Here is a 19546-nt window from a genome sequence, read left to right on the forward strand (position 1 = left end):
ACACTACTTTCCTTTAGTAACAATATATAATAGAAACTTTGACTGTGTCTAAGATTTTCTTGAGTCTGAATTTTTAGTCTTCCAAATATTTTAAGGAAAATCTGAATACCTGCTATATATGCCATTCCCATTTCCTAAATTTATCCTTCCACCTTCTAGGGATCACCCTATAGATTTAGAGAACAAGTTTGTCCTTCCTAAGCAAAATGAAAAGGACTAAAAAAGATCCTCACCTCTTCAGTCTGACCTCAAACAGTAGCCCTGCCTCCCCATGGCCATTTTATAAAATGGAAAAACATAGGGATGGGAGTCAAGACCTGGGTTCTATGCTAGCTCTGCCACAAACTCACTGTGTGACAGAGAGCTAGTGGTTTCACTTTTCTGGGTCTCAACTGCTTCTTTGAAATAACACAGGAAAGCTGGGTTAAATGTTAGTCAGCTCTGACTCTTACAGTTCTATTGGCCTTTCTTGCAACCTTCAGCTACAATCTCATCTTTAAGATGCCGGGCACCCAGAGTTTTTATTACAATTCTAATGAATTACCTTACAAAGAGTTTATATTCACCCTGCACACTGTACTTTGCCAAATCCTGGCCCACTGGAGATACCTACATAATAATACTTCAAAGGCTCTATTCTAAGAGCTTTACCTAAGGATGAACCATTATGAAGCTACCAAAATTGAAACATTTTTTGAACTACAAAAACAGAAATTTCATATGGTTCAACCTACTATATTAACTTATTTAATTCCTCTAACCTACCCATGTGCCACGTGTTAGGTTTTACAAATGAGGCAACAGAAGCATAGAGAAGTTAATAACTCGCCACGGTCACACAGTGAATGATGGGATTTGGATTTAAACCCGGGCAGTTGAGCTCCTGACCCTTCAGTCCTAACCATAATATTATACTGCCTCCCATTATGAAAACAAGAAAAGCTCAAAGACTGGAAGCCCAGACCAAGTCAGTGTCTCAGAAGCAGAGTGAGAGGCTCACACCGCAGCCTCTGTTGGTTTGTACCTTTTACTTCAATGGTGGCATTTGCTTTAGGAGCACTGAGAAAGTGATATACACAGTGGTATTCGCCTGAATCCTCAGCTCTCGGTTTATTGATCCTGCAGAGATGAGAAGAAAAATCAAGTAAGGAAGCTGGGAACAGTCAAAATACACAACAAAAGGAGAATCAAAGGGGCAACCAGGGACCCTGCTCTCCAAGTCGTGCCCTGACATGCAACTCACCTCCTCCTAACTGAAAGCAAAAACCTCCCTCTGTGTATTAATAATTTACTTCTTCCTGGGTGTCAGGAATACAGGTCCCTAACATTAAGATGCTCCAGTCTAATGGGAGAAATAAACTACAAAGCAAGTAATCAAAAGAGAGGGCTGTACAAACTACTATAATCTACACTTAGATACAGAAGATGGAGCCATCACCAAAAAGTTCTTGCTCACCTGGTGGTTCCAGTCAAATAAATAAGAGCAGAAAAAAAGCAAATCTTTTTCTGCGCTTTCCTGAAGACTTTTAGGAGTAGTGTTCTTCCTACCCTGCATTTTAGTAGCATGCCTTTCAATAAGTCTACTAACAGGACATAGGAATATTGGGGGAAAAAAATCTGCCATCAGAGCATCAGCCACAGAGATGCAGCTCAGTTCTAAAGACTTTTAGGTGCAGCTAGAACTCAAGGGCCCTGCATGATCTGGCCCCTCCCTAGTGTCATCTCAGCCACTTTCTAGCCCTACAGGTCTCTTTTCAGTTTTTCAATGTGCTGAACTTGTTCCTACCTCAAAACCCTGACACAAGATGCTCCTTTATATAGAATGCTCGTCCCATCACTCTTAGCCTCTTAAGTCCTTTTCCATTGGTCTTGGCTTACATGTCACTTCCACCCCCCAATCTAAGTGACATCCCTCTCCCTGACATTCTCTCTCATACTACACTGTAATTCTTCACGACCCTTATCACAATATGTAATTATTTATTTATGTGATTGCTTGATGAATATCTGTTTTTCCCTACAGACCAAGTTCTATGTAGATAGGCACTGTTTATTTGGTACACAATTCTATACCCAGCACATACCCTGGTGCCTGGAATACAGTAGAAAAATGAATAAACACATGAATGAACACAAACTTAGACCAAGTTAAGCAGAGTGAAAGGACTGCAAGAAGTATGTATGAAGAGAACAGTACTTCCTCTGAATCCTATAGGGTGATCCTATACAAGCTTTCTTGGCCCTGAAGGTCAGCTTCATATCAGCTCAGTTCATGCTGGCCTAGACACATCCCCCCAAATGTGCAGAAAGGCTGGTGTGTAATTACAGAAAACAGAGAAACATCAGCTTCCAGATGAGAAAATAAACATTATTTCACTCCTACTCTTTTTTTTTTTTTTTTTGCGGTACGCGGGCCTCTCACTGTTGTGGCCTCTCCCGTTGCAGAGCACAGGCTCCGGACGCGCAGGCTCAGTGACCATGGCTCACGGGCCCAGCCGCTTGGCTCCACATGGGATCTTCCCGGACCGGCGCACAAACCCGTGTCCCCTGCAACGGCAGGCGGATTCTCAACCACTGCGCCACCAGGAAAGCCCCCACTCCTACTCTTTTGCTCAATGGTTAAAATATAATACTTGCAATGGTCAAATCTCCACTGCACTAATGTCTGAGAAAAACGCCTGACCTCAAACACTGGCCAAATGCACTTACTCATCTTACTGTTCATCCCAAAAAAGACTTGAAGAGAGTATGGATGAGGAGAGACATAGCCCACCCACAGGACTGTCTCAGCATACCCACGGCAGCATAAGATTCTAAGAGGAGCTGTCAACAGTCTTCTCAATTTGAACCAAATGCCTATTCTTATATCAATATGCTCCCAATAGGGAAACAGACACCAGTTAGCTGCTCTTAGCAATGTTCCAGAGTTAGGAGGAGCAGCAGCAGCAGCAGCAATATCTTTAGGGCTTAGACTTGGCTACAGTAAGTTCCTTGAGAGATGACTCCCAAACTTGGGGCCATGCCTATGGGCTCAAAATCTCCCCACAACATTTCCTTTGACTAGCTATTGGGAAGTAACTAAAGCAAATCAAATATGTCCCCTACAGGCTAAGCAGAAGCAGGGTCTGACACTGGCTCCATGGCCAACTTATTAGGTGGCCCAAGGGACTTATCAGTTGTTACTCTACAAAATGTGAGTTGTTACTCTACAGATTCCCTGAAAAACTCTGACAATGCAGAACACCCCCCGGAGAGTTTCAAATAGGCTGAGGAAAAATACACTACCATGTCTAAAATAGATAGCTAGTGGGAACCTGTGGTATAGCACAGGGAGCTCAGCTCAGTGCTCTGTGATGACCTAGATGGGTAGGAACTGGGGGGTGGGAGGAGGAGGTCCAAGATGGGAGGGGATATATGTATACATATAACTGACTCACTTCATTGTACAGCAGAAACTAACACAACAATGTAAAGCAATTATACTCCAATTAAAAAAAAAAAAAAGAGTCGTTCTATAAAGTTAGGTTCAAACTTTACATAAAGTTACAGTTCAAAGCTTTGGGGGGTAACATAGTAAAGACCCAAGAGAAACAAGATTGGACGTGTGGTACCTTGAAAGAGGTATTATAAAAAAACAAACTTGTAAAACTAATAGACAGACCAAGAATAGATGCCTTTTATTTCACTCAGCATCTCTATTTGATTAACCTTTTCCAAACTATGAGGATATAGCTGAGGCTATATTTCCAATTTTATATCAAAAGAAACTACAATGGAGAGAGATTAACTACCTTGCCACGAAATGGTATAATACAGCAGAAGAACAAACAAACAAACAATAAAAAACGAAAAAAAACCAATGACCTAGATTCTAGAAAATCAGAAGACCTGGAACCTAGCCTTGGTTCTGCAACTTATTAGGTACAGTATGTGGCCTTGAAAGCAGTCAAGCATTATTACTCTTTGAGTCTCAGTTTTCTTATCCAAAAAAAAGGAGGATCCACAAATTAATGTGGGTCAATTAAATAAGGGGTATGAAATGATTTCAATTCTGCAAAATACTGCAGAATGTCCTTGCTACTACTAGGTACACAGGTTTTCCTGGTCTCACTCCAGTGCACTCTTTCTTTGCACTGCATCATCCTGCCAAATAGGATTAGCTGACCCTTTTCAACTAGGAACAAACTATTCTGAAAGGTGAGGTACCAGGTGTTCTAGATATTCCAAAAAAGTACCAAATCTTCAGGTGCTGGGTAACTTCTGCCAGCAAATATCCCCCTTTCATTAAAGGGTATTTCCAGGCTACCATCCTTTTCCAGATCAGTAATGAGCTCTGTATCCACTGGTCCTGATCAGGTTATGGTCATAATAAACACTCCTAAAAGGTAATTCACTAGGAAATCTACTCAGTGGAAATATCACTTAGGGTGATATTGCTCTAAGAGTCCTAGATCAGATTTCAATCTGATTCCTCAAACCACTGGATTTAGTCAAGAGACCTGCATTCTAATTGTGGCTTTTTTATTGACTAGCATTGTTACCCTAAGCAAATCACTCCCGATGCCCTCAGTTGCTCTATCATCATAGTGAAGGGATCTTCTACGGCTCTCAAACCTGGCCACTCATTAGAAATCCTTTCTAGATTCCTGGGCCTCACCCCAGATACACTGGATTAGAGTCTCCAGGGGAGGACCATGTCTCTCCCACATAGCATAATTACAGATTATGAATGTCAAGTAAACTCAACCATGTTCCCTCCCATCTTCCCAGGAGTTGCTAGCCCCTCTCACCTGTATTCCATGTTGCTGGCATTCTTACGAGTGGCAGTCAGTTCTACCCCATTCTTTGTCCAGTAGCTGTATGTAAGGGTGTGAGAGTTGGAGGTGAGGTTACACTGCAGGGTGACAGGGGGCGCAGGGCTTTCTCGAATAATGACTTCTTCACTGGTGACAATCCTTGGCTCTGTAATAAGAGTGCACAATGATAGGGAGCCACAGTTCCATGCTCTGCAGCCCTGGCCTGAGAGTTGGATGGGGTAGGTTGGGGAGACTAGAAGAGGGAGGGCAGACAGGACCACATGAGGAATTTCACTTTGCCACTTTGGAGGAAGTCAAGAAAGGAAAAACAATGATTATAAGCAAATGACCACTAGCGCAGACAACAGCCTGAAGACCAGTTGGCCTAGACGTGAAAAGAATGGGAGTATTATGGATGCTTGCACTGGCAACAGTACGCTTTTGAATACCACCATTTTATGAGATAAGAACCACCAACCAATTCGGCTTCAATTAGAAAATCAGGCTCCACTTTGCAGCTCTGAAGACAAAGGCAATAGGCAATATCATTTAGATAACTAATAAACTTCCTGCCTTGAAACAGTAATAGTTATAATTAGGCATATATGGCTTTTCCCACATTTAAATCTGATAAATCTATGGCAAAACAGCCTGGCCATTAATTATGCAGAAAAAGACAATGTAGATCCTAAAAGCAAATTTCCTATTGAAAGTCTATTGCATTTTCCAAATTTTGCCGAGAGAAAACTGTTAAGGAACCATAAGTTCTTCTCTCCAGCCCATATTTTACTCCAAAGACAAAATTTTTTCAGAATTGCACTTTAAAACACTTTCCATTCTAAGATAATCATAACTAGAATGTGGTATATGTTGGTATGATGGGCTCCTAGAATTTTAGAGCTGAAAGGCCCTTAAGAGTTCAATGAATCCCACTCTTTAAGAGCTAGAAAGGTACAATGACTTGTGAAAGGCCATAATTATCATTAGTGACAAAGCTGGGCCTAGAAAACACATCTGACCGAATTTTTTACCCCTCCTCCTCCAACCCAAAAACATCCCCATACACCTTCCACCCTAGGGCAAGTTATATACTTCATCTTCTGGTTCTACCTGGGCTTAGATAACCTGGGATCACTCATTTGGTATCTACAAAAATAACCTATTTGAGTCAAATATTATAACACATTGAGCAGAAATTTTTTAAGGCACACTATATCAATACCGTTACTGGAAGGTTCATACAGCACTTTGAATTCCATCACTATATTAAAGTCTTGAAGTTTGTTTATTGTCTTTTGTCGTTATTTATCTTTAATCATTTCCCATGGTTAGTTCTTTTTCTACTCTTGGTCAAACATTTTCAGGTAAAGTCTAAACTAGCCATCTTTTCCAATCCACAATCAGAGGTATTTGCTCTTTTACTTTTTTTCCAATTCTTTCTCAGAAATCCTTGACTAACTTCCCATTTCCCTGAACCTGGCTACTTCCTGTCTACAAGTCTGTAGCAGCTCCCTGACAACATTTTATAAAGTATAGTGCTGACTCTTAACTCTTGAAGACAAAACTCTCTCCCTTCACTGGAACTAAGCTTTGTTCATTGTGCAGGAAGCAGGAGAGGACGGAGACGTCATGGGACACTTGAAAAATGTAATGCCCAAGCACCTCCTAATCAGTGTAACATTGTAGAGTTCATATCGTCAAAGAAACTTGTGATAAATAAAGCAAATCCTCAAGTTTGCTCAAGTAAATTCGTTCTAATTATTTTCCAACTCTGGCAAAAGGATAGTGGTTATCTTTCATTCAGCACTGGTCCTTATCCGTAACATCAAACAGGGTCTCTATGTACAGATAATGGAGGCATAGCAGCTACTAAGACAGAAGCAGATGCATGTAAACATTAGCGCAGTGGTGTCCCATGATTTCCAAAACACACTGGACAGAAGCCAAATCCCTGGGCCTTAAGTCGAGCAGAACAGCTGCAAACCCTGCAATGGAAGGCGCACACACACCATCGGCAGAAAGCACCACAATTTCAGGAAAATCAAAACCAAGCAAAAACAAAAGCGATAAAAAGAGAGAACCAGTACTCCACAGAAATTAAAAAAATATAAAGGCAACATTAAAACCCAAACACACTTTTAGGTTTTTACTGAATTTTTATTATTCAATTTTATTTTCTGTCCCATTTGGGACTCGCCTTCTGGTTCTTCCTCTCAGACTGCACTGAGAAAGGGTAAACTCTGAGGCCAAGAGCTTCCAGATGCTTAAATTACGAGGCCAAAGCAAATGCTACTCTTACCTGTGGTGATGCAAATGACCACTGCAGCTCAGTGAGATTAAGAAGGTGATGAAAGCAACCTGGTAGACTTTCTGCCAAGAATTCTCAGAAGGCAAAGGAAAGCACTTTTTCCCTTAAGATCCAGGAGAGAGTCAGCTGGGAGCAAGTCAATAATTTTAATAGGTTTAAATATGATTCTGCACCATAGGAGGGCTGTGGGGTGGGGTAACCTTCCTCCTGTAATTGCCGTATACGGAAACCAGTGCTAGACCAAGGTCCTTGGCCTCGGTGCCACATCTGCATTCTGCACCAGGATGAAGGTGGGGGGGGTTTATTTCTGATCGAACACTGGTGGTCGAGCATTGCCCATGATAGTCCAAGAGAGATGAACATTTAGGAGAAGCTGAAAAATTCTTACCTGCCACTTACTCCTATTTAGAAGCACTGGTTAGGAGACCCTTACTTACCCTAGCCATCATTCATATGTAGAACATGCTATGGACAGAGAGAGAACCTAAAAACTGGGCACGCTTCTCTTCCTGCCTTACATTACTGCCAGGAGGTCATTTTTTTTTTTGCGGTACGCGGGCCTCTCACTGTTGTGGCCTCTCCCGTTGCGGAGCACAGGCTCCGGACGCACAGGCTCAGCGGCCACGGCTCACGGGCCTAGCCGCTCCACAGCATGTGGGATCTTCCCGGACCGGGGCACGAACCCGTGTCCCCTGCAACGGCAGGCGGACTCTCAACCACTGCGCCACCAGGGAAGCCCAGGAGGTCATTCTTAGATAGAAAATTTCAACTTCCCCTTGGAGACAAATGTCCTTGAGGGCGCTGAAATCATAAAAAAATCCAATTAGAGTGGCGTTCAAGGTGTTGGAAAAAAAAAGAAGCCTGGCTCTCTAAAACAGTTAACTAGCGTCAACTGATTGACGGGGAGGTCTGGGGAGAGTCTGAACTAGCCAGGGTTTGTTTCAACCACATGCAGACACCCCAAAGTTAGGAAGCTTATTTCTAAGTAAACTGGGAGACTGCTGTATACTCTCAAGATTGAGAGGTAGGTACCCCCAAGCCGCATCTTCTTCTAGACCCAAGGCATGACCTTTTAACTATGAGTCTACCTGAGTCAGGCTCCTGCAAGTACAAGTACCAAATGCCCAGCCCAGTCCATGCCTACAAACTTCTGCAGAGCTTTGTGGCCGTTTGGGTAATTCTGCTTTTACAAGGAAAGGAGCAAGGGGGCAGGAGAAGGAGGCGTGCAAGGGAAAAAATCGTTAAATAAAAGAAAAATCACTGGGTTAATGTTCCCCATTTTCACATAGACAAGGTTTTCTTTTTCCCTTTCCAGAAGCAGGTTCTCAAATTCAACAGTGCCAACTGCAGCAGCCTCTAACTCTACTCTAAGTCCTCTTCATAGGCATCTTCTGAGTTGCTATAAAGAACAGACAAGTAACTTGCTATTTTCCATAGAAATATATAGATTCAAGGCCCATGTCAGATTACCTCCTGTGTTATTACCAATATCCTCATAAATGTAATTTACTATTTTTATTTACTCTCTAAATCAATCAGTTCTTTAAGCCTGAACTGGCTCTAGGGACTCCTACTGAGTCCTTGACAAGAAGGTGAAAAACCCAGAAGATCTTTCCATTAAATGGAGAATGCTTCCTCAACTATAATAAGGACAGATATGGGCTAGAACTCTTTCTGGCCAGAAGCACTGGCTCTGTGGTGGCTTCTCCCTCCCTCTCCTTCCCACCATACAAGCAGCAAGACACTATCCAGAAAGAGGTGGCCACAAAAGCTCCTGTGTCTGATGTTTTACTTGTACCTGCTACTACAGACGAAGGGGAGGATTCTGAGCCAACTGCTCAGCTCACTGTTACCACACAGAGGAACAGGGTTGGAATTTAGTTTCCTTTTTTAAGACACAAGAAAGGCCAGTGTGAATGGCTTCCAAACTATTTCTGGGGTTGCCAGCCTCTGGAATGATAGTGTGGCAGTGACTGCTGTGCCAACAGTCAGTCATCAGAGTCAAACTATCTGTCAACAGATCCAACTCTGATTTTGAAACAGCATGATGGGGTTTTAAAAAATACTTTGCAGCTTAGAGTCACCTGGCTCCTAACAGCAAGACATAAGGAGGAAATCTCAGGCTGCTGCTTTTAAGAGAATAGGAGACTAGCTGGGCAGGACCAGTGAGGAGTAATACTGCTGCAGTAGAGGGCTGTTATCAGAGAAGCACATGCCACTGTTTTAGAAAAGAAAAAGAGCTAGAACTATGGAAATATCCAAGCTTACATGCCACCCAACAACCAAAACACATCACCACACCACACTCATGGCAACATTCCCATCACAGAACAGGATGACACTAAGTCACAGTGAGGGAAGAGGCTGGGCAGACACAAACTTAAAACCATAGAGGTGAAGGCAGCTACTCAGAGAGCTTCAAACAGATGAACAGAAGAAATAAAAAGTAGTTAGACTGGGGAGAGAAATAAAAATAGAAAGGCACCAAAGAATAAATCAGCAAAAGGATAGCAGAAAACCTACTACAAAATTAAAGTAGAGGGAAAGAAACAATTCAACACTATCCTGGTTTGACTGCCTGGTTTTGTGAGTTTTAAGTGTTTTTTTTTTTTTTTCTTGTTGTTAGCCTCCCCAGTTCTCCCTCCCCACCTCTTCCCAATGCAGATGATTTTGGACAATCACAGATTTCCCCAAGTTCTTTGTTCCTGAGGAGAAAGACACAGAGAAGGGTTGGGGGATAAGGGAGGTAAAGAGGACAGCAAAGAAGAAAAATAAAATTTGCCACAAATATTTTCATACACTACAACCAGAAGGATCGTGGGTTTGAAAAAACGAAGACAAGGGGTGGGGTGAGTGATCATACTGGGGAAGAGGGAAAGGAAGCAGAAGGGAAGGGTCATCGGGCCACCTCTAGTGACTACAGTACTACTACTGTAGGGTGCTGGACTCACTCTGAAGGACGCTTATGGTGGCCTGGGCTCGAATCCATGTTATGGAAGGGTTTTGCCTCAAGTCATTCCTCTTGGGGTCGTTGCTGGCCCTGCACTCGTAAGTCCCAGAGTCCTCCAAGGTGAGCCGGGTTATTCTCAGCACACTCACGCCGTTTGACCCGTAGGCGGTGTTTACGGTGACACGGCGCTTCCGAGCACCGTCCCACAGCTGTCTGAAAGACTCTGCCCGGTTGACTTCTGCGTACCACCACTGGATCTCTGGCGTGGGGCTCCCGACCACGTCACAGTACAGCTCAAAGGCGTCCCCAGTGAGCTTAGTTTCTGACATGGGCGACTTGACAAACCCAGCTAGAGGGAGGGGGAGCAGGAATGCAGTGACAGGCCAATCAGAAAAAAAAAAAGAATCAACAGGTGTTAATAATAATTTAAAGGAAAGAAAAGAAAAGAAAAGAAAAAAGCAAATGAGCTGCAAAGAACAAAAAGGATTCATTTTTAAACTATAAAGAGACAGTAAACAGCATTTCATACAAGCTTTTAGAAGAAGAACCACCCTGGGAAGCTTATGAAGCAAAGGCAGGCTAATTACAAGCTGGGGCAGCCCAGGTGCTGGCCAGGCAGAAGCAAGCCCACTGGAAAGCGTTTTAGCAATGGGCCCAGCCAGTTGGAATGAGAAAGCCTCAGGTCTCGGGGAAATCTCCTTCCTTAGAGCACAAACCATTACCTTTCCAAACTCAGGCAAGTGATGAAAGATAACCGCAAGTGGCAACAGGTTATATGCAAGTCAGGATCTCTCTTTTGGATGGGTGAACACTCCGTTAGAGATGCAATGTCTTTTATGGGTCACAGCAAGAAGTGTTAACTGACCTACTGACACCTTCTTTTGGGAGTCAGAGTCCAAATTTCAACTGAAAGGCTAGCAAATTTCTCTCATGCAGGATCCTATCCTGAATTCAGGTTAGACTTTCCCCACATCCTCTTCTTCCCTGGGCCCATGGCAAACAACCCAATTGTCTGTGAAGCAGCCTCTACCTGAATGCAGACCCTCAGGCACAGGAGAGCAAGACAATCTGTACTTCAGAGTAAGAAATACTATGGGGGTCAGCTCAGGAGTAAAACCAACAGTAACAGTAACTCAACTCATTGCCAGTGTCTGGAGGGACTATGCCCTCCATAATCCCATAAATTTATACAACTAGAAAAATCTTCTGAAAAGTCAGTCTTAAAAATAACCATGGGATAAAAACAAAAATAAAAACAAAACAAAACAAAAAAATAACCATGGCATTTGACAGGCTCTCTTCACATAATTTAGTTGCCTGGCTTCTAGAGGCCAGATCAAAAAGAATGAGAACTGTACAATGATGAATTAAACTAAACTCTATGGTGAAGGCTAGGCTTCAACAACATTGCCAGGCACTGCCCAGGAACTAAAAGTTGATGCCTACTTCCAACGGCCCATAATTTGCTTGAGGTTACACTTCCATAAGACAAGGTGGCAATGGCAAAAAGAGAGTGAAAAAAAAATCCAGACTTACTGGAAGAACTTGGAGTGGGGTCCATATCACAGTGCAAGCATACTCTCTCTCACCCATTTACTCCACCACCAAGGGTTCATTCCGCATTTTTACCAATTCAGGCTAAGGTAATTCAGTATCTAAAGTACAGGTGAGAAGCTAAAAGAGGGTACTCTGAGTCACTCTTGGGACCAAGCCAGATCCTCTGCAAAGAGCAGAGTGGGGCCAGTATCTACCAACATCAGGTTGAGAATATTTCACAGGAGAGGTATGAATTCAATGGAAGTTTTCCTACAGACCAAAAGCCAAGGATATAATGGGGCTGGCTGAAAATGCAGGTTGCTAAGTGGAAATTTTTCTGTTTATATCCATAGAAGTATTTGCCTTTGGAGATAAACTCTACACCAGGGACCTCAGAACCCTAAGGGAGGTACTACACTTACTCAAGTAGAGGTCAAGAACTCCAAATTCATACTAGTCTTTCAATTCATAAAAGATTCAGAGTCTGCGAAGGACAGGAAGCAGTAATTAACAGCCTTAGATTAACTGTTCTGCCTTCAAATGCTACTCTAAACTACCTTTTGAGATGCAATGTAAGTTCCTTGAAAGGAACTAGCTATGAGAGGCCCCAAGAAGCCAAAAAGATATCATTCTCAGATGCAGGGGAAGTTTTAGAATTCCAGCAGGGAGACACCAAGCCCCTGCAAGAAAAGCTGAGCTCACTTCCAGATAAAGGGGTACCCAAGAAGCTATGTTTTAGTCTTACAAACTGCCACCTGCCCACCTGTCAAAGTCAATGCCAACTAATATACAGAGAGAAGGAAGCTGGTTTTGTTCATTTTACTACTGGTTCAATCACTAAAGAAAACTGGTTATCAGTAAATCCTTAGAGAGCAGTAAAAAGTATTACTCTGTTTTAATCATATTCTTGATCATTAAGTGGAAATCACAAATGCTTATTCTCACATTCTCTGTGAACTGGGGGAGTTTATGTCCTCTCGAATGCTGTGACTATGTGCTTGATTATGCTCTAGAAATATGCTGCTAGTGGATCTGTTCTGTATTTTTTCTCCCTTCTTCTGAATTGCACTTCAAAACAAGCTTAGATTTAAGCCTGTTCATCCAATATACTAACCACGCTAACATAAAAGGAATGCCTGCAAGTATGTCCAGAAACACCAAGAACCCATCCGATTCCAATATAATCACAAATCCCAACGCACCACAATTCAAAGGTAGCCGAGAAACAGTCTGAACACAATTCCCCACTGCAGAGAACCAAGAAAGTCACTCAAACTGACACTGCAACCCCTGGACAAGACACTCCTAAGGAAGAAGGAATGCTGATCTGATTTAGTTCAGTTTTCTACTTGCATACAGGACAAGAGGACCAAGTTGAAAATGTCCTTTGAATTAGTAAATTATATGATATATATTTACGCAAACTCACCTAAAAACAAAAGTAAAAATCCCTTATACACTAACAGACATCTATCTGTGCTCTCTTTGACAGCTATTACTAGTATTACTTATCATTAGACATGTATATCAACAGGTAACATTTTCTAAGTATGTGTTATGTGTTAGACGATGTACTAATAAGCACTTTTACATGATCTCATTTAATCCTCACAACATGACATAGGTGCCATTATAATCCCCTTCAAGATGTGGAAACTAAGGCCCAAAAAAGTTGAGTACTTTTCCCACAGTTATAAGCTAATAGTGAAAGAGTCTGGACTGGAATCCAGGTGTGTCCAAAGCCAAAGCATGGTCGCCTAACACTTTCCACAACTGCAGTCAATGCGCCTCACTGGGCCAGGAAAGTTTTTTGTAGTTAAAGTTACAGATATTTTTGTCACCACTTAAATGTAATTAATTAATTAATAATTTCTGGCTATGAAAAGCCAGGACCCCTCCATCTGAATGTGCAGCACACTACAATCACTAACTCCTTAAAATTATAATTCTATTAAAGAATGGAGATAGAACTGCACAGAATCAAAGAGGTCCTAAAGCAATTCTGTTTGTGTGTGTGTGTGCGCGCGCGCGTGTGTGTGTGTGTGTGTGTGTGTTGGGGAAGGGGGAGAGAAGAGTGAGAAAACAAAAGATGGTTCAGAAGCAAGACTTCCCCATAGTGCTGATGATTCCACCACTCTTCTCTTGAAAAGCCTGGCTTCATAGGAAAGAGTTTAAAAAAGACATTACAGACAATTCTCTGGTGGTGTGGTCAGTGGCCAAATTAATAAAGGGCAGCACCTGAAATTTTTATAAAACTTAACAGTTTAACATACATTCAATCTGTTGTTAAAAAGAACTAAGATCCTTCTTGTGGTAAATTTAGTAAGCCTATCTAGAAACAGCCTATCAATAACACTTTCTTAAAATTAAATATACTTCCAGACAATGGAATATTATTCAGTGCTAAAAGGAAATGGGCTATTAAGCCAGGGAAAGACATGGAGGAACCTTAAATGCACAAAGCAAATCTAAAAAAGGCTACATACTGTATGATTCCAACTATATGACATTCTGGGAAAGGCAAAACTATGGAAATGGCAAAAAGATCACTGGTTGCCAGGGGCTAAGGGGGAGGTGGGATGAATAGGTGGACCTCAAAGAATGTTTAGGGCAGTGAAACTATTCTCTAGTAATAATGGTGGATATATGGCATTATACATTTGTCAAAACCTGTAGAAGGTACAACACCAAGAATGAGCTCTAACGTAAACTACGGACTTTGGGTGATAATGATGTGTCAACGTAGGTTCATCAATTGTATCTAATGTACCACTCTGGTAGGGATGGTGTTAGTGGAGGAGGCTGTAAGTGTGCGTGTGGGCAGGGGATATGTGGGAACTCTACTTTCTGCTCAATTTTGCTGTAAACCTAAAAGCACTCTAAAAAATAAAGTCTATTTTAAAAATTAAATATACTAACTGAAAATACTTATAACTATGTACACAGATTTATTTGCCCTTGGGATTGAGTGTATCTGACTGCAGATAATTTTTTTTTTTTTGCAGTATGTGGGCTCTCACTGTTGTGGCCTCTCCCGTTGCGGAGCACAGGCTCTGGACGCGCAGGCTCAGAGGCCATGGCTCACGGGCCCAGCCACTCCGTGGCATGTGGGATCTTCCCAGACCGGGGCACGAACCCGTGTCCCCTGCATCGGCAGGCGGACTCTCAACCACTGTGCCACCAGCGAAGCCCTAAAATTTTTAATGATACATAAGTGCACAACTACCTTTGAGGAATGAGAATTCAGTTTTGCCCAGACAAGCTAAGTAACATCCACCTATGTTGTGTTTCTGATGCAAGCACAGAAAACACAGGGCTCTTTTCTAGCCTATAAATCGTCTTAAACCTTGAGATCACCCTGATCTCCACTAGGCTATCTTTATTAATGCCCTCCTAACTCCACTGAACAGAAATCTCCCAGCTTAAGGAAAAGAATCTTACCCAGTACAGGAGGACGTTTCATATGTGTTCATCACATTAAGTACTCGAGGGCAGATATTACATTTATGGGTAAAGTAACCACATAATTTATCATCAAAACGAGAACACTTTTAAGAAGGAAAGGGATGTTATGAATAATTTTGTTGCAATAGGCACAAACAGAATTATGATCACCCTACTTCGGGAAACCTGGAGGTTGTGTTGTGTAAGATCAAGCAATTAGAGTGGAGTTATCCCAGAGTAAAACTCTAGGTCAATTAACTTCCAGTTCTAAACACAGTATATTTGTGATTTACAAACTTTTCCCAAAAACTTTAAGCAATAATTTTCTAAGAACCCCTTTGATTGTTAAATAGCTATGCCTCAAATTTAAATGTATCTAGTCCTACAAAAGCACCTCCAAATTCCTTAGTTTTTTTTTTTTTCCTCTATCAAAGCTGATAAATCCTCAACTCCATTCTCCAACCATTATTTGGTAGCTATGCCACCCTTGGTTCAGATAATTTTCCCATTAACCAGAATCTCTTGCCTTACTGTAAAGTATGCAGTATATAATCAAACCCTACTGCCTTGATTTCAAAAGACAGTATACGAAGATCAATGAACCCTAGTATTTGAAAAAGGTAGCTCTATACTTACTAGTCTGAAAGTATTATCATATCTAGCAAAATTATAAACCCTGCTACAGAATAGGCCAAGATTGACTCTCTAGAATGTGTTATCAGGTACTCTCTGATAGTGTTTCAAAAATGAATGCCAAACTGCATGGTAATAAAATGCTAGACATATCAATTTAAATTGTGACTTTAAAAAAAGCATAAGAATGTGTAGAGGGTCTTCCCTGGTGGAGCAGTGTTTAAGAATCCTCCTGCCAATGCAAGGGACACAGGTTCGAGCCCTGGTCCGGGAAGATGCAACATGACACAGAGCAACTAAGCCTGTGTGCCACAACTACTGAGCCCGCAAGCCTAGAGCCCATGCTCCACAAGAGAAGCCCGCGCACCACAACGAAGACCCAACGCAGCAATAAATAAATAAATAAATTTTTTTAATGAAATATTGTATAGAAATCGTTCCACTTAATAACATGGGTTATATGTAACACTCTATATAATATTTATATTAAAATATGAAACCTCAGTTCCCTTGTGTGTATAATTAGAAGATTGGAACAGATGATTTCTAAGGTCCTTTCTGCTCTAATATTCTGTAAATCTACATATTATAAATGCTCAATTAATTGAAATACAGTATTCTATAAATCCATGAAGATGCATGAGGCAATAATGTGTTTGTGAGAAAGAGTATATTTTAACAAATTATAAATCATCTAGAAACCAGGATATGTCTCTAATTTTGTATCCCCACAATTCCTTGCTATACATATTATACTCAATAATATTTGTTAAAAGAATGCTGAGAAACACAATTCTCATTAACCAAGGATTAAGCTTAAAACCCTTTCATTAAATTTCATCCTATTAACAACTTAAAATGTACTAGTAATTATGAGTACTTTAATGAACAGTATAATAAAACCATCTTTCTTTGACTAGGGGAGTTTTTCATATCAGAGCCATCTTTCTGAATATCAAGAGAATCATAAATTCTAGGAGACCAGGCTATGGCATATTTGAATTTACCAGAGATTTCGTAGAAGTTACTTTTTATTAAAAAAAAAAAAAATCAAATCCCTAATGTCAGTTTGTTTTCTTGCTATGCATCCATTAATAATAATAGGCAAAGAAATAAAAATTGAGTGTAAAACAGATTTCTAATTTGAAATTTTACTTTACAGTTAGAATGCAACTTTCCCATTCTTTTTCAAATTAGGTAATGATGCTACCCATCATCAATTCTAAAAAAGAGGGAAGTTCAGATTCCCTGTAAACCTCCTAGAATCAAAAACATACAGCCTAGAAATCTCTTTCTTTGAAAAGATAACCTTTAAGAAAAACATCTGTGGGGAAGGGGCAGGGAGTAGGACATTTTCTAACTGTTATTATTTTTTTTTTAAAGAACATTCCAAAAAGATTACTGAACGCATAACTGAACATCTCTGAAACCAAATTATTATAACAGCAGCTAAGCTTTATTGATCATTCATATATGTCAGGCATAGTGCAAAGTATATTATATAATTTAATTCACTACCCCTTAAGGTTGTACTGTCACTCTACAGATGTGCAGAGGCAGGATGCACACCCTGGCAGTTATAATTCCAGAGCTCAAATACTACCTCACTAATAACAATGTTTTGTTTACTATGGACAATTAGAACTATCTTACATACATTATTTAATTCAAAAACATTTTATCTCAGAATGACTGTCACACAGCATGTTCTATTATACTTCTTTCTCATCACCGTTACCAGTTCAGGCTTTTATCACTATACCACCATCCCCAATTATCTAACTTACCTCTATGGAACTTCTGTGTGGGCCTGTGAGTTTAAAAAGTATTTGACATTACTAACTGTGACTTACTGTTTTAAGCTGGCATTCCTTACTAGTAAACTGGAACTTAATAGTAGATCTCCAGTTCTTACTGGCAGATCTTCAAGGTGGTTGCTACCCCTAAGATTTTCTTCCCACCAAGCGATGAAACGTAATAGTACTTTCAATCCTTTTCCAAGCAGGGTCTCAACAGCACACCTCTGTTTTCTCCTATCGAGTGCATATTCCTGGATTTCAAAACTCAGGACACATGACAGGTAGCTCTTTCTCACAAAGAAGCTGACAAACGTTGCAATAAAAATTAGTTTACCAAGTCCATTTTGCATAGGATATTATCTTTGTGCTATTTGATAGATTCTGCCTTAAAGGGATCATCTTTCTTTTGGTCTTATTTTCAACCGTGGACACATGTATTAGTATAAATATTTTAATCATCTACCTTGCAAAGTATCCACAAGACCTTTTTCAAGCAGATATCAAGACTGCCCAAGTGGACTGTGAACCAAAAACATCCTTGTGCAAAAACTTCAGAAGTAGGTCTACAAAGGGGTCATTCATTTCATTAATTTTAAAACCCTGCTCCTTAGGCCCTAAGGATTCTTTGGAACAATTAGAGGATTCCCTCTCCCCCAAACAGCTCTACATCTATCTAATTAACAAATTAAGATTTGACTTATTTTTTAAATAAAAAGAAAAAACTTTCTACTGCTATAGGTTGAAAGTTCCTAAATCTAATTCTTGCCCCAATCTAACACTTAGATATACCACGGTCCAAAGAGGCTGTAATGTAGTTTCGAACCCTCACCAGAATTCAAAATTCCTGATTCCTGTTCACTAATGTTCCATCTACTAAAATCTGTTCCTTCCTCAATTCCTCAGGAAATCCCAATATTCAGTCAACAATCTAAATCTATTCTCTTCTTTCATAATTACTTCTCATTTGTACTCTTATCTTGTTGCGGGTCTTCATTATCTCATAATTCCACAATTAGGTAGTACCTCCACCTCCACGATGAGGTGGAGGATCAGGTTATATTACTTACCTACTGCCCCAAACACCAGCAAAAATTATTGCTGCTTCTCTTGAAAAGGGATAGCAAAATTGTATACAGAATGCTTCTATTAAAAATTAGTGGAGTGGTCCCAGGAATTATTTACATAGCTAAATAGTAAATGTATAAACATTTAAGATTTCCACCAAAAAAATACGACTGAGGATAAAAATACAGCAATATATTGTTCTTTTTCCATTTAATGAAGCTTTTCCCTGTTTGGAATGAGAAAGGTCCTCTCAGTGTGCCAATTTCTATATCAAGAATTCAGTCATCAACATAATTCCCTTCAGTGACAGTAACAACAGATGTATCCTAGAGGCTCCATACACTTATATAAATGAAAATATCTGTCACTCCAATTACTATACTCAAAAAATGAAGGCTATAAATATCACAATGAATTATAACATAATTAATACTACTAGAGCATTACAGCCTGTTAATGACATATCTACAAAGAACAAGCTTTGAAAAGATACACAACTACTGACAGTGCTTATTCCTGAGGAGTGGGAATCGAGGGGTAAAAGGGGGAACTCTAATATTTTACTTAAAACACCTAAGTATAATCTGAAATTATCATGTTAAGCAAGTCCTTTCCTAATTTTTTAAAATCCAATAACTTTCCTTCTTTTTCAAAATTTTAAATTAAATAATTCCATGTCAAAATGTTGTTTAATCACTATCCAAGGTAGGAAGAGTCATGCCCTCTGCCTGCTAATATTGCCTCCTGTAGTTAGCTATACTTATTCTTTTAAAGTTCAACCTGATGAAAACTTCATTAAACTCTAGGCAGAGATAGCTGACAAGCTTATATATCTGGTTACCTCAGGCTCACCTGGTACTACCGGGCCTGTCAAGTTTTTCCAATGGTGTATTTTGAGAGTTTAAGACTCGATACAATTCTTGAGCTTTTTCAGTGACAAACGGATAGTGTTGCAGAATGGTAAGGTGACACTCTTCAGACACTACTAAAAACACATTCCACTCAAATTCTTTCC

The 19546-nt window shown here is 40.4% G+C and overlaps 1 protein-coding gene across 2 annotated transcripts in view; it reads right to left on the bottom strand.

The window, feature by feature from the left end:
• NPTN (neuroplastin) overlaps nucleotides 1–19546 on the bottom strand; it is a 55806-nt gene that overhangs the window by 21616 nt on the left and 14644 nt on the right. For both annotated transcript variants that reach the window (XR_003436458.1, XM_027123557.1), the window contains exons 2-3: nucleotides 4791–4962; nucleotides 1025–1119 (exon numbers count right to left, since the gene is read on the bottom strand). Coding sequence is in view for 1 of the 2 variants with exons in the window: in XM_027123557.1 (XP_026979358.1) it covers nucleotides 1025–1119; nucleotides 4791–4962 (267 nt within the window). In the remaining variant the exon portion in view is untranslated. The remainder of the gene's footprint in view (nucleotides 1–1024; nucleotides 1120–4790; nucleotides 4963–19546) is intronic.

The sequence above is a fragment of the Aethalodelphis obliquidens genome, unplaced genomic scaffold, assembly GCF_003676395.1.
Source record: "Aethalodelphis obliquidens isolate GAN/ISIS:26980383/991018 unplaced genomic scaffold, ASM367639v1 scaffold26, whole genome shotgun sequence".
NCBI classification, from domain to species: domain Eukaryota; kingdom Metazoa; phylum Chordata; class Mammalia; order Artiodactyla; family Delphinidae; genus Aethalodelphis; species Aethalodelphis obliquidens.